The 16,466-nt window shown below is 38.6% G+C and overlaps 1 protein-coding gene across 6 annotated transcripts in view; it reads left to right on the forward strand.

The window, feature by feature from the left end:
* LOC144013552 (synaptotagmin-2-like) overlaps positions 1-16,466 on the forward strand; it is an 82,054-nt gene that overhangs the window by 59,818 nt on the left and 5,770 nt on the right. For 5 of the 6 annotated variants that reach the window (XM_077512567.1, XM_077512566.1, XM_077512568.1 and 2 more), the window contains 7 exons: positions 1,998-2,211; positions 2,537-2,697; positions 10,417-10,554; positions 11,617-11,784; positions 13,122-13,289; positions 13,595-13,712; positions 15,336-15,469. In XM_077512567.1, the coding sequence (XP_077368693.1) occupies positions 2,016-2,211; positions 2,537-2,697; positions 10,417-10,554; positions 11,617-11,784; positions 13,122-13,289; positions 13,595-13,712; positions 15,336-15,469 (1,083 nt within the window). In that variant the 5' untranslated portion in view covers positions 1,998-2,015. The remainder of the gene's footprint in view (positions 1-1,997; positions 2,212-2,536; positions 2,698-10,416; positions 10,555-11,616; positions 11,785-13,121; positions 13,290-13,594; positions 13,713-15,335; positions 15,470-16,466) is intronic. The other variant, XM_077512571.1, reaches the window with a different exon arrangement.

Raw genomic sequence — 16,466 nt, forward strand, 5'->3', positions numbered from 1 at the left:
CGAGTTTTCAAAGTTTGACCTGTAACATAGGAGGCCTAAATAAGGATGGAATCAGCTACAAAAATCCCAATTTGCCATCTGTCCGACACCTTTAACTCCCAAGTTTGTAAATCCTTCTCTGTCCTTGCTTTTCTTGTACATATTGAAATATGATTTAGCTCAAAGCATTGCCTCTCATTGTCCGTCTGCCTGTTCAACCGACTGCAGTGTCTGAACAATACTTTGATGGATTGCGCTGAGATTTTATACAAATGTCCAAGGAGCCAAGAGGATCCATCATAATCACTCTGGAGATCCTCTGACATTTCCTCCAGCAACATCATTAGGTTACCATTTTCGGTTTTCATAAAATGTCACATTTAATGGATGGATTGTTAAAAACCTTGTTTTCTCTTCTACCAAATTGTCATTAACATCTACTGTACTGACGACATGATTCTCTTGGTTCCCGATTAAAGCCGTGGAACATTGGAGCAAACTATTTGGAGAACCTTGGCTGTACTTTTCATTCAGGCCTAATTAACCAATGTTAACATGCAAACATTAACACTTGACCTAAAGAACTGTTGATAAGTGCATGTCTTAGCTCGGGAATTGGCTCATAAAGTGTGACTGCTTCCGCCAAAGAGAAAAAAGCTAATTAAATTGTAGATTTTGCTAGCATGCCTGCTAAAAGCTCTCTCTTGTGGTAGTCATAAAACATAAAGTCCTCTCTGTCCTCTGTGTCCGTCCTTGCTGTCACCCTCAGCGCAGTGGAGATTAATTGTTGAGGGCATTTTCGTTCATATCTATACACTTGGTCTAGTTAAGCTAGATTCCGAATGAGCAGAAATACATTGAAATTAACACATTAGATTGTAATGAGGTGACCGTGAGTGACATGAGCTCATCCTTCTCACTGTCAGTCTCAATCTGAATAATTCATATGTGGCAATACATGGCGGCTGAAACTGCAACACTAACTTGAGGATTGGCACCTAAGAAATGGCAAAATCCTGCTTTTTTCCCACCATATCACCATGACGTTAATAAAATCAACAAGAGTCTACTCTTGTTATTGTTGTCATCCTCCTCTGCTCTTGTCCAATCAGTCATCAGTCTGTCGGCAGGCTGCTTCCAGCTGCACTTGTCACACGGTGATTTCTGCAACCGATAAAAGCTCTGATTGAACATTTGTTTGGCGCGTGGAAACACGACGGCAGCATGGTGTGTGGATGTTTCTTTGTTTCTCCTAACACCTTGCATGGTCAGGCACAATTGGCTCAAGCATTAGCTGACAAGCAAACAAAGCAAACGTGATGTGTAACTGAGGATTGATGGTTATTTCTCATAAATATTGTTGCCAAGTGAACTGAAATCATTGCCCAATGACCTCACTTCCTTGTGAAATATGTTGGAACCAGTGCGTTGTCAGACCGTAGCGCAGGCTGCCATAGTCAATCACTGTGTAGAATGTGACGCTTCTGTTGGTAAAAATGGATGGAATGGTATAGGGCCAAATGGTTCAGGGAATTGAAATGGCTTCATCATGCATTTTTAAAACTTCTCCATTTATCTTTATATTCATTAATACTCATGCAATGACCTCGAAACTTTTACACATTAATTAAGGCAACCTCCATCAGGAAGGCGTTTTATTACTCTTCAGGTTGGATGACCTGTGTTTGAACATTAGCTGATGAAATAGGTTTTTAACAAAACAGTGACTAAAAATGTGGACTATGGAAAACTTCATGTTTTTAATGTTGTTTAACGAATGTGTAAGCAGTCAGGAAGAATAGTTTTGTTGCTGTGTGTTGTCTCTCTACTTCTGTGCAATTAACCAATTAGCCGTGCTGGTAAAAATAAATTAACAGAAGTACAAATGTGCATGTGTTTTCCCACAAAGTGAATGAATGTACAGTACCTTTGCATGCTTGACAAAGCATTACAGACAAAACTGGGCTAATGACTGTTTTCCTGATGTTTGTTTTTTTCTTTTTCTTTTTTTCTCCTAGGGACTGTGTGCAGCCTAAATGACTAAGTGGAACTTGTTCAAGCACCAGACAACGCCCATGGTCGCTGCCAAGCCAACAGGGGCCAGTGCCTTGACTGTGACTCCTGCGCCCGTCGCACTCGTCTCTGCAGACAACTCCACCGAGCCAGTCAGCAAGAACGATGCCTTTGACGAGATCAAAAACAAGTTTCTGAACGAAATCGATAAGATCCCACGTGAGTTCCGAACTAACTTCCAATCGACTTGTGATGACGAAGCAGCCGTTTTGGAATTGGATTTTCTGGCTTTTGCTGCAGGCAACGGCTGCCTCATAACGACTTTATTCAGTATTGATCAGCGGCTGCCCCCCCCCCAATGGCACAGAAATCTAATTTTGGCCCAATCTAATCACTAGTGTGGCACCTCTTACTAAATAGATTTGGCCCATAGCATGACATGGACCGGGCTAAACGAGCGGTCGGTCAAATGTCAACGTATTTGTTTCTTTCCTCTCAGGCTAGGAATGTTTCACCTATACGTGGATTTGTTTACCATCCTCAGTGCCATCCTGGGCCATCATTGCCATTGCTGTGGTCGCTGCTTTACTTATACTAACGTGCTGCTTCTGCATCGTCAAGAAATGTTGTTGCAAGAAGAAGAAGAACAAGAAGGGCAAGAAGGGCAAGGGTGACATGGGGATGAAGAACCTCAAAGGAGGAGAGGTATGTGACACCGTGGGAGAATTTGGGGATTTTGTTTGCCACCCTTGATTATGACTGCTACAAGGTTTATTATATGGCATTGTAATTAGGAACTAGAGATGTAACGATACCAGCAATATCGTGATATTGCGATATTAAAACTGCCACAATATCGTCGTCGTCATGTTCGCAATATTTAAATGCAACACATCTGTTAAAAATGTCAGGTTGATTTCCATTTGTGCAGCTATAGCACCCTCTGGTGGCTCGTTTTTTATTGCAGATTAATTTTCATTAGGTATGTTTTGGCCCTTCTATGTTGAAAATACACTAATTGTCAGATGAAGGAGATTGTAATATGCTTGTGAAGCTAGTCAATACGTGGAGGAACTCAATGTGGGCTTACATTAGCAAGTGAGTGCCTCAATATTAAGTGTTATTAGAGATTGGAGGTTGTTTATTTGTATTGCTGTTATGTACAAAAGCACAATAGTGTTGTTTTTTTTTAGTATGAGCTCATTTTTTTTTTACAGTATTGTGACCTTTTTTAAATATTGCCAACCTCCCCACAATATCGTGATAATTATCGTATCGTGAGCTTCATATCGTGATAATATTGTATCGTGATATTTGGATATCGTTACATCCCTATTAGGAATTATACACAAACAAGACAAATCGAGGTTTTCTACCTCTGTTGATTGAAGCAAATGATTAGAAGTTTCTCCTGGCCTAAGAATTTGTCATATTTTAAGGTCTTTTCTAAGATTTTTCATTAAACTGCATTTTTTTTTTTTAAATTGAAGTCCTCTAATCAAAGACATTATTCTATTAACCCTAAGATGTGTGCCTCAGAACAGTGTCAAAGCATGACTCTAAATCTGTCTTCAAGCAGAAAATGGACTTAAAGGGATACAAGACTTCTAACTCATTTTCCAGTATTGGATTAGGCATTGTGTATAAAGAATAAAAGTGCAAATATCTCAGTCATATTATTCCTTGAATTTTCTTTGAAACCGATTATGTATCAAAATAAGAACATACCGTGGTGTACGCCACGATCCTGGTCACGTGATCGTGATGACGTATCCCGTGCGTAAACGGAATGTCAATGGGAGTTTGCTGACGTAATGGGCAAGAAAAAGACCGTCTTCGATCCCAAATACTGCAGCAATTCTGATCAGAGTCAAAACTTCAGAACGGCAGGTTTCTTATCATTCCGTGTGGGGGGTGGTATCTCCTAATGTGGCCTAAAGCGTGCTTAGCACACAGCATGTAGCTTAGCCTGGCAGATTAAAAGTTATCCGGATGTTTACTTCGACTCGCCGGCCGGCTGGATCTGCCAGTTTCAGGAAACAAATCTTTGGCGAGTCCTCCGTGGCTCTACTGCTTTTGAAGAAGTGCTTCTTTGCTATAGGGTGTAATTCCACCTTTAATGTCCGCCGTGGAATTCCATAATTCCTCATGAGTTCTTTGTTGCCACTGGCAGCCATGTCATTCAATATGTATTTTACGCACACGATACATCACGATGATCACGTGACTGTCCAAAATGGCCGATACAGTACTTAACGCAAAACTATTCATAAAAAAGAGCTATGAAATCATAACCGTTCAACATAAATTGACAATTTTTCAGGGAAGAGTTGAAATGAACCATTTCACAGAATAGCTGGTTGTGAAAATGGCTCTCTTGTTTCCGCAAGTGTAGACAAATGGGTCCAACACAGGTTTCACCAACATGGTGCCCACAGGCACCAGGTAACAAAGAATCACATCATTACCTCACAGGCCTGCTCTAGGTATTAGCTCACTAATGATGGGACATTTTGATTTCCTAGGCAGTTATTTGAAAATGTAAATATTTGGACAGATTTATTAAATTATAGTGTTGCATATTGATGTGTATCTATTTCCAATCTGGTTAATTATCGTTGATAATTATTGTGAGAAATCATTAAAGATAGTCAGTGTAGTTCACATAAGTGAATGGAAATCAGCAATTCTAAACAATAAGATAATTAAAGGTAATCTGGGCAAATTTGCTATGAATACCATGAAGTAACTCTCGGTTTTCAAAAGTTTGCTGTTGATGAAAAGGAAAGATGAGGTCATAAGTGGGATTGCAATGTTCAATGTATTTATTGATTCTCATACCTGGGTGCAAACAGTCAAGAACACAAAAAAAAAACTCAGTGAATTGGTCTGATTTATTATTTTAAAAACTATGCAATAAGTGATGAGAAATAGCTCAGTCTAATGGCTTTGTGACCACTGGTCACACGTAGGACTGCACAATATATATCGAAAAAATATTGATATCGCGATATTGGCCCTTGCATTATGCATATCAGAAAGGCATGCAATAAGTTTTATATGGAATTTTATGCTTTTTATATGAATTTGACCAGTCAGATGCTAACTAAAATGTGCATCGCCATTCAATAGTTGAAAATTATTAATTTGACATAATTACAATTAATTAACTAAGATTACATTAAGGTTGCTTATTTTGCCACATGAAAATTTTTTTTCTTTCATTAGGTAATAAAAATGTAATTTCTTTAGGTACATGTTAAACATCGCAATAATATCGATATCGCTATGTTCAGCAAGTATATCGCATAGCGCATGTTTTTCCAATATCGTGCAGCCCTAGTCACACGTTTCTTACTACTTTTTGAAATACAACCTACAATAGATACTAGGTGAATAAAGACTGGATTCAATGGCTTTATAACCAGGTCAGTGTATTCTCCACAGATGAAAACAACACTCTTACCAACCATGATTATCTGTTTTATTTTTTTCCTCTCTTCTTTTGTTATGTGATGTATTTGTCATAAATGTTATTGTTGCTCTCTCTCTTTCTCTCACTCTCACACGTGCTTTGGGATTTGAGTGGAAAATGACATGTCCTATCTATTCAGCTCAGCCCCAACACTGTTTTCACAACCTTTCGAGAGTGATTACAAAAATAGCAGTTCCAACAATTGTGCTTGTGCAGGTCTTCTAATTATTTATTTTTTTCCATGCCTCAGTGATGATTTGACGACTCATTCAGTTGGGTAACAACACATCTAAAAGTCAAGTTATTTTAAGGCACAATGGATCTGCTGCACAAGATATGATTGTGCTAATGAGGAGGTTGGCCTATCTGTCATTTTCCTCACTCCCTCCAGTTTAGCTGACTGCATTTGCTGTGATTACCCTTCTTTGGTGTCTGCTGTGAGTTCAATCTCTTCCTTTGTCTCTGCTCTCCTCCTTCTTCCTGCTTTGTGTCTTATATGTGCTCCGTGTATCTTGACTGTGGTGGACTTCTCTGCCTACGGTAGGTCTGATAGCACGCGGCGCCCCTCTCTGGCCGCTCTGAGTAAGCGCAGACCAGTGCAGAGGGGGGAGCTTTGGGGGCGGGCTGGGCTTGAAGGGATGGATTGCAGTGATGATGTCCATGAGTGCTATGGCTTTCTTAGTTCTTTGCAAGCTTAGGTGCTGCCGGTGCTCTTTGGGAGCAATTAAGCTGCTTCGCAAAATCCACTGAAGTGACATGCCGCACCAATTGCTATGTCTTGATACAGTGATGGTTCTCTTCAGAAATGTGACCCCAACAAAGATCTGTTTTTTTTTTTTTTTTTTAATGCAAATGGTTTGAAATGAATATGAAACCCTTCCTTTGATTGAGCCTTTTGAATGACTAGTGCACTCAGCAATTCACTAGTGATCACTAACATGCATGTGCAAGGGCTAAGCTGGATAATGTCATACAAACGCAACCCATCAGTGAACTTTGGGCTTGTTTCCACCACCATGGGCCGTTATAGTGCGACACCAATCAAAATGGTTATCAATGACTTCCAATTAATTCCTCTGGAGATCTGAAATTTACTCACTGGCGCCCCACTTGTGCAAACATGCTCAGAGTTCCACAACAGAGCAGACTTGTTTGTTTTGTATCTCTTGACAAAGACCAGCATACGCCCTTGCAGTAGGTAACATTGAATGGCCACAACTTGACTTGAGAGTAGCTTTCCTGGATGACCCATGCTGCTGACGTACAAGGTGACAGATGAGAGAGCGAGATGGTGTGCCTGAATGTAAGCCCCAGATTTGCCGTCCTCACAATCCTGATTTCAGTCCATCCAAAGATTAGCCGAGTCACCTCACTGTTTCTCCAGGTGAAACCTCTTCTTGGGATTCATCCCATGTTGGGCAAAGGGCATTCATCCAGACATACCATGTCCTTATCCCAGAGCCCTCCCCAGGAGTTTTGGGGAAAATGAAAATTCCCAGACATTTTTGGTCCTGACAAAAATGTGCCCTTTTCAAAGTGTCCATGCTCAAGCTAAGGTAATTCATTGACATTAGCCATCAGAAAGAAACATACCCTGCATTTTGTGGCCTGGCATGTTTGAATGAAATGCATTGACCACAACAAAAATAGAGAATGTCACAAATAAGTACAACCGTGTGAGTTTAAAAGAGGGCGTGAGTTGTCAAGCATGCACGATAGGCCGCATGCAAGCAAGACAAATGATTGCGTGGGTTGGGATTTATAAAAAAAAAAAAAGAAAAAAAAAAAAAGAGTGTTGTGAGAATGTGTGTTTTATCTGTGTATGCGCCCTGTTCCAGCTCACCTCTTTCAGCTGACCCTGAGATTAGCTGGACCGTCCGTTTTTTTACGAAGACATCTGTGTTTTCTCAAGATGACAGCCATAGAAAAGTCAGCAATACTCTACTTGAATCCAAACGGAAAGGATAAATTAAAAGCAAACCGCTCAAGATCCAAGAATAAGAAGCACAACAGAAGGTCTTTTGCATTGGAAATAATTTGGACTTTAACTCTTTGACTGCCAAAAACGTTTAATAACGATTAGTAAAATCACGATGTATGCTGCCATAAACGTGAAATGACGTCATCTACGTTTTTTTTTGTTTTTTTGTTTTTTTTTTCCTGAAATGGACGGAGCAACGTCTAAGTGCAGCGTTGCCTGGTCAATGGGTTGTGGAATCAAAAACACCACCTAACTATGGCCAGCAGATGGCAGCATTGTGTGTCTTTTCAATGGGCTGCTGGTGCATGGAATTACAATGAAATGTGACAGAATCTGATGGAAGCTGATGAATGCTCGTAATTGGCGAAATGGCACTTTGGAGTTTTTTTTTTTTTTTTTCATAACGTGTGGCAGTAAAAGAGTTAAGAGACTTGAAGCTACATGATAAACTAGCATGTAATTTCTCAGGCATTGCTCCCAACTAGCAGGTGGAAGTAGTTTTTATTTCCCAAGTCCACAGAAAAGTGAACGTTATTGCATCTTTGATCACTTCTGTCTCTATACTCATGCTTGAAGCCAATCATATTGCTTATGTCATAAATCATGTTGAACAGAGGTGGGCATTCTGTCTATATTAACGGAAGGTCTTTCAATCCGTCAATGATGGATGCACATTTTGTTGACGATTAACGGTTGACATGAAACCTCGAGAAAATGCCTGGATTAAGCATTGCCGAAAGTGAGTTTCCGTCCGTCAATGTAATCACCATTAACCATATCAGTACTACCGGATCCCAGCGAACACGTACAGTTGTGGCCCATATGGGGACACTTGGTCTAGTTGGGCTTTGTTTGGGCATGGGCTTAGAGTGGGCTTTGTTGTTTGGCCACACTTGGGCAGTAGGTGGGCGAAACTTAAGTACGGGCAATAAGTGGGCTTCACTGCAAAATATTCAAATTTTGCACCATAAGAGCATGCGCGACAGAGCTTACTACCTGGCCTATATTTCTTTACAATGAAGTAATATTTTCTTCTTGAAAAAAAATAAATAAAATGCACCAGAAAAAAATCTATGTTTCAACTTAATTTTGACACCTTCTTAAAATAATCAGATTTTTCAAGAAACACAAAATGTTTAACCATTTACATTATAAGGTGATGATTTAGGAAAAAATAAAAAATAAATTGAAAAAAAAAAACATGACTTCGGCAATTATTTGACGAGGGTAACGATATGTAATATTTGGACTATTAATCTGCCATTTCATACAAGTTTGACAGCAAAAGATTAATATTCAAACCTAAAAGTTAGTTCTGCACAGCATTACGAAAAGATATGGGAAAACCCCTCCCCCTTCGAGGCAATTAAAGGACCTCTGCCAACTAGCAACATTTTGCCACAAAAAGCAGAAAAATTGCTGCAAAATATTGCAAAAATAGTGGCTGTAATTTAGCAATGACAACACTGATGGATTGACGATTACAGTTTGGTTGGTTTGAAATAATTGCAGATAACGGAACTGTGTCCTGGTTGGTGACGATTGCCGAAAGCCGGACAAAATTCACGGATGCGCCCACCTCTGATGCTCACCATCAATGCCGAGTACATGAGACAGTTACAATGAGAATTACAAACAATAGCAGTGTAAACAAGGTAATATGTGAGCATATCAAAAGGTAAGCAGACACCAGGAAAGATGTCTCGCTTTAGGGTCAACGTCTTTCTAACAGCTTTCACGATCAGTACTCAGGTCAGAAATCACTGTGTCAGTGGTTTGGCTTTACGTCATTGCTCTGTCCTTCAGTGTCTCTCAGCTTGGAGCAAATAATATTGTATATTTGTGAATTAGGGATGTAACGATAACGGTAATATCGTGAGATCACGATATTAAAACTGCCACAATATATCGTCATCGTCACGATGTTAAAAGCAGCACATCTGTTAAAAAAAAGAAGTCAGGTTGAATTCCATTTGTGCAGGTCTAGCACCCTCTGGTGGCTAGCTTTTTAGTGCAGTTTAATTTTCACAAGGCATGTTTTGGCCCTTCTATGTTTAAAATCCACGCTAATGGTCAGATGAAGGGGCACGTAATATGCTTGTGAACTGAGTCAATATGTTGAGGAACTCAATGTGTGCTTGCATTAGCAAGTAAGTGCCTCAATAAGTGTTATTAGAGATTGTAGGTTGTTTATATGCGTTGCTATGTATAAAAGCACAATATTGTTTTTTAGTATGAGCTTTTATTTTTATAATATTGTGACTATTTTTATATTGCCAACATCCCCACAATATCGTGATAATTATCGTATCGTGACCTTTATGTCCTGATATCTTATTGTGATGTTTGCATATTGTTACATCCCTATTGTGAATGCACTGCCATTAGGCTTAAAATGTATTTTAAATGGCATGGCACAATAACATTGTCTTGTCTTTCATGTCACATTTGACAAATTTGCTATTTCATTATTGCTTTGGACCATTTTCATATGATAGTTCTAACAATCATTTTTAGTATGTGTTTTCCAACATGGCAACAACTGACAATTTTTAATTTATTGCATGGTTGGTATATTAGAATGGATTTACACCTCAAAGTGTGTCTAAACCCCATATGGCTCTTATTTAAAATCCCCCAACCCTTGCATTAACTCAGTGAAAACTGTTTTCTAGGTCAGGACAACGTCATTGCCTCATTTTTAAATACTAGTCAGAAAATAGCAAAAACAAACTAACGAACAGCAAATGGTGTCACCCAAGAAATAGCGAAATCAAGTCAGGTTGCAACCGTGGTCATCGATGAACAGATTGCACTAGTAAGACCTGTGTGTGCAGGGGTAAGTGACAGGTAGGTGCTGTGACTAACCCGACTGCTGATTGCCGAGGGTTGTCGATCAGCACAACCTCAGACTTGGAAGCATCTGCTCACTAGTTCCTCTACTGCTTTCCACCCGCCTGTCTTGCAGAAACAACAGGACGATGACGACGAGGAAGACGACGTTGAACCTGGACTGACCGGAGATGAGAAAGAAGAGGAGGTGAAGGAGAAAGAAAAGCTTGGAAAGCTGCAGTACTCCATTGATTACGATTTTCAGGAGAACAAGGCAAGAATATTAGTCCCTTTCAGTGTTGCCGGTAACGCGTTACTGAGTTACTCAAAAAAATTTGCTTTTCAAAGTAACTAGTAGTCTAACGCGTTACTTTATTCTAGAAAGTAATCTGATTAAAGTTACTGTCCAGAGATTCAATGCGTTACTCCACATTTTCATGACGAAGGCAAAATATCTCACCGTTGTAACAGTCACAAACAACTGCCGCTAACTACGAAGATGAGACGGAAGTCATTGATCACCACACTGAATTCAGCCATGGTCTGGTCGTGAATGGTTTGCACATTCAAAACAAAAGTGATGATACTTTTACTACTAGTTTTATTAACCAACAGGCACACAACACAACAAAAAAAGTGTGCATTATGGACCATAAAAGTGGTAAAAAAAATAATTTATTTCCATCCTTAACTGGTCCGTGAAGCATTATGGGATGAGGTTGTCTCCGCCCTCTCGCCAGGGGGAGTGACGTCAGACAAGTCACGTTCAGCATGCACGAGTCGACTCAAGTGTACACACTGGAATAGCGGAACAAACAATAGAGGAATTAAGGGGATTTTTATTTTCAACCTGGATAGATTTAAAAAAAATTTTTTATAAAAAGTATTTATGTTACAAGAAGTCAAGAGAGACTGCCTATTTTGTTTTTCATTAAAAAAAACACCTTTATTTTCATGTTAAAAATGCACTTTCAATAAAGTATTTGGAACTCCGTTTCTACCGCATTATTTTTATGTTGAGATGGTGTTATCGGCAGCTGCTGAAAGTAACTAAAAGAGTAACTTTTAATCTAATATAGTTACTTTTAAAATCAATTAATCAGTAACGCAATTTAGTTACTTTTAAAACCAAGTAATCAGTAAAGTAACTAAGTTACTTTTTCACGGTAACTGTGGCAACACTGGTCCCTTTAATACTCATGCAGAGACTGGAAGAAAGTAAGGATCATGTAGAAAGTAATTATCGGAAGTCATATGATTCCAGTGCTCCATCAATTTTCAATGTCAAAGCAAAAATAATATCAGTTTCTAAAGCTATATGTATTTCAATCTCTAGCTGACTGTGGGAATCCTGCAAGCTGCCGATCTCCTTTCCATGGACAGCGGTGGCACCTCCGACCCGTACGTTAAGGTCTTTGTCCTACCCGACAAGAAGAAGAAGTTTGACACAAAGGTTCACAAGAAAACCCTCAACCCAGTCTTCAATGAGACTTTTATCTTCAAGGTAAGCCTTGTATTCCTCTTTGTACTCATTACTATTTCAAATAATATATATCAGGTTGACCAGTCATGATCTGGCTTTCTTCTGAGAGTTTAGTGCCTGCTTAGGCCACTTTCATCCACTGGCAATAAAAGGTTGCAGACATTTTGAAGGTGGCCGACAAGGAGAATGTGGGCGAGAATTAAATTAAAGGAGAGGGCCACCTTTGGGTGCCTGCTGACACAGCTCGATGAATTCAACACAAACAGTTCGAACAGCTTGTCAAAGTCAGGCCAGCTCGACTGAAGCTGCATGTTAAGCCAGGCATTTGTAAGGTCCAGGCTGAAGTCACAGCTAATGTCGGTCTGCTCTTAATAAGCTAAAGTCAATAGTAATGATTTGTGGACGAATGCAGTACATCTGGACTTTGCTATAAATCAGTGGTGTCCAAACTACGGCCCGGGGGCCATTTGCGACCCGCCATTCTTTTTTCTGTGGCCCGCGACATATGCTAAAAATGGCATTTGACTCAGTTCAAATAAAATAAACAAAACAAAAAATGTTTGGAGATGGTCAAAGTAAGAAGGGAGGGTATTGAAAAACAGGTGCCATTAAAGGTTAAAAAACTGAAAAAAATAAATCTAAAATTCAAAAAACAATATTGTTACCGAAATAAAATAAAAACGAAAATGCTTTTTAAAAACCAAAAATGAACTGAAGCTACATTTTATGTTTACAAGCTAACTAAAACGAACTATAATTCTAGCAAACATGTCCTTCGTTTTAGTCTTTGGTAATTAATTTAATGCATGAGCCTTTGGGGATGATTTTAAATGTGATTTTTTGTAGATTTATTTTGATATAAACCGGAATACTGACATTTGGAAGTATGTCACAAAGAAATGACGTCATCTAGCAGCAGCCAATAGAAAAGCACCTTCAGATGGCGTTGCAGCTGTGTTTTTTTAAATATTGCGCACAAGTAATACACATTTATTTAAAAAAAAAAAAACTAATACTAATACTGAAACTAACAAACTAAACTAAAACTAAGCACTTTTTAAAGAACTAAGCTAATAAAAACTAACAGAACCACCCTGAAAACTAATAAAAACTAAAATGAAAAATTCCAAAACTATAATAACCCTACTGCCATATTACAAATAAATTGGTTTATATACTGTAGCATTTTTCTAAATATGCAAAAGCACAAATAAATTATTTGTACAATTTTTAGGACTAAACACAATTTCTCTTCATAACATGATGTGGCCCTTGCGTCCTTCTGATTTTCTGTATGTGGCCCTCAAATGAAAAAGTTGCTATAAATGATTAAATTAGGATTGCTTTGTGTTTTCCAGATTCCATTCCAAGAAATGGGAGGAAAGACCCTGGTCATGTCTGTCTATGACTTTGATCGCTTCTCAAAACATGACGTCATCGGCGAGATTAAAATACCCATGAACACCCTTGACTTGGCAAAGCCGATTGAGGAGTGGCGAGATTTAGACAGCGCGGACCAAGAAGAGGTAATAGAGTTGAGAAACGAAGTGCTTCTCTTTAGCTTTAGTCCTTGAAAAGCGACTGCCTGCTTCCATAGCTTCTTGTGATGGAGTTTTGTTGGCATATTAGTCAATCAATTTAGGGATTGGGCTAGACCCCCGCTGTCATTATGCTTTATGAGTAGCATGACAAAACTGGTGCTGATTACTACCAACAGCCTCTCAAAGAGCTCTGTAAAAATAGTAGTTTTTGTTGGCACGATGATTCCTGCTGTTTGTCGAGATCACGACACCAGGATTTAACTCTCTCTCGCTTGTCATTCTTGAAACAGCCGGAGAAGCTGGGTGACATTTGCATCTCTCTTCGTTACGTACCAACTGCTGGTAAACTCACAATCTGCATTCTGGAGGCCAAGAACTTGAAGAAAATGGACGTGGGCGGTCTTTCAGGTCTGTAAAGCACGAGTCGCCCTTCTTCCAGTATATAATAACTTATATAACTTATCTGTCACAACTTTGACATGCAGTTAACTAGCTTGCTATTCCTACACCTTGAAAATAATGTTTGCGTTGTGAACGACCCTGTTTACAAACAATTCATGTTCCACATTTTCTGAGAAAAATTACCTCTGTTCACGTATTGTCTTCAATATACGAACGGTCTTGGCATGGATGAGCAGACGGATCTATAATGTGCTTATTCTACTTTTTAACCATCAACCATCATTGCTGTAAACTGAAAAGTAGTTGTATCCCTCCATGGCGTAAGGCAAAGTTCCGCCTCCGCGTCCTCTTATCATCCAATCGCAAATGCCTGATTGATTGGCGTGGGAACCTAAAACGAGTCAAAATCAATTTCTTAATTTATTGTTGATAATAATAATTTAATATTATTAGTTTATTTTGTCAGAAAATACTATCAAAGTATGTATCTTAATTATTGAATTGTAGTGTTTCTTTTTCGGTCCCCTGAAATGAAATGTTCGCTTTTTTAGGTTTTTGATCATAAATATGCCTTACTAAGGCCCCAAAAACTAAAACTGCTAAAGTGAGTGTGAGGAAGCACTTGTCATAAATGAGCGGAACGATCTGTGCTTTTCGTCTTCTCACGTTATGTAACCAGCCTCTGTGCATCACGCAAGGCAAGGTAGGCTACCGGTCCTGTATCTTTGTTGTTGTTTAGTTCTATATCAAACTCACAAAGTGAGAGCGGAGAGAGGCAATCTAAAAATGATCAAAAGAAATGTGCAGCAAATTGGCCACAGAGCAATTTATCTTTTACATAACAATTGACATCTCATTTTTTAAAATATATATATATTTTTAAAAAAAGAAAAAGACCAGTTTCCCTGCCAAACGTCAACCAATTCATTCAATCAGAATGTCCCTGCGTTATTGTGGAAGAGAGCAGCGTCATCTTCAATGGAGGAAAGCTTCCTCGTTTTTTTCTTCTCCGCCATATTTCAACAACATTGTTCTCGCAAGAGGAATTCTTGCTGTATTTGGGAGTTCATAAACTCCGGTGAATACATCTTGTACGTTGATTTCCGCCGATCGGACCAATCACAGAGCGACATTGTGTTTCTCTCTGTTGCTGCTTTCACGGGTAGACAAAATAGTAACATGATTGCCAGGCGAACTTCACTTATTAGCCAACATGCACATCTTTAACTAACACCACTTAAGTAAACTAAATATATTAAAGTAGTTAAAAAACGAAATTAAAATTCTAACCATTTACTTTATATTTTTACTTCCAGTACTACATTTATAATCAGAAAATTAAGTAAATGTCAGTTAATTTCAGACTTTTACTCAGGTAATTGTATTCTACAAGGTGACGTTAAGTTCTGCTTCAGTTATTTTCTGTTAAGTCTCACGTTCAAGTAGCCTACTTTATACTGAGACTGCATCACGTGCATACTCTGCAGTACCCACCATGCAGCACCTTATTGACCCCCCCCCCTCCAATTCAACTGTGGCGCCATCTGTTGATACATCACAACATTGCAGACCAAGCAGGCATACCTGAACCGTCCGTACAGCTGGCTCATTATGTTATTTGTCTTTCAGATCCCTATGTGAAGATTAACCTGCTGCAGAATGGGAAGAGGCTGAAGAAGAAGAAAACGACAGTTAAGAAGAACACATTGAATCCTTACTACAACGAGTCATTCAGCTTTGAGATTCCTCTAGAGCAAATGCAGGTGAGAGAAGGAACCTATGATTTAATAGCCTCTAAACTATAGAAAACTTGAACAATAAATTGGCGTGTTCTCAAAGTAAAACTCTTGTACACATTTTGATGGAGGATTAGGAAGGTTGGTAGGTACAGTTGTTATTAAAAACCCCAAAAAAAGTCGACACACTTTTTTCAAAAGCCAGATTTTTGTGAGATAAAAAATAATTACCAAGATAACAAATTTCAAAACAGTTTCCATTATTAACTTGATTTAGAACCTGTACTGTAAAATTGCAAAAAAAAAAAAGAAAAAAAAAGTGGTTAATAAGAAAGAGGAAATAAAAATGCCTCAAATTCTATACAGCTATTCTAGCATGTTTTTTTCTGACATTATTGTTGTTTCTAGCAGAGGCCTGAAGGTTTTGTGATATGACTGGCTGGTATTTCAAACTGGTCAATATCCCCCACCACTCCATCCCTAGTCTAAGACTCCATTTCCAGCAAAGAAAATCTGCTCCAAAATATAACCACTATGCTTCACTGTAGGTATGGTTTCTTTTGGTGATGAGTCACTCTGTGTTATCACAAAACTTTCAGGCTTCTGCTGGAAATATAAAAAGAAAGTAAAGCCTGCAAGGAGCTGGAATTTATTTGGGGCAGCAGCGGGTGTGTGCTGACTCCCATTTAATATTGGTTTGAATGTAATTCAGCCAAATCGACATTTAAAAAAGGGCGGGCACACTTATGAAACCACATTTTCTGTTATTTTTATTTCGTTTATTTCTCCTCAGTTTTTTTTTTTTTTTTTTTTTTTATACATTGATTTATTCGGTTACTAAGTCAAAATAGTGGGATTTTTTTTTTTTTTGTAATAATTTTCACCTTGAAAGTTTACAAACCCTCGAGGTATGTAAACTTATGAGCACACTGCCTGCTGAGACAAAAGCGTAATGTCCATAAAATCCAAAATCCTGTTGCAATTGTTTTGATATTTTCAGAGGTTTAAGTTGATATGAGCAGAG

This window comes from Festucalex cinctus, chromosome 2 (genome assembly GCF_051991245.1).
Source record: "Festucalex cinctus isolate MCC-2025b chromosome 2, RoL_Fcin_1.0, whole genome shotgun sequence".
In the NCBI taxonomy this organism is placed as follows: domain Eukaryota; kingdom Metazoa; phylum Chordata; class Actinopteri; order Syngnathiformes; family Syngnathidae; genus Festucalex; species Festucalex cinctus.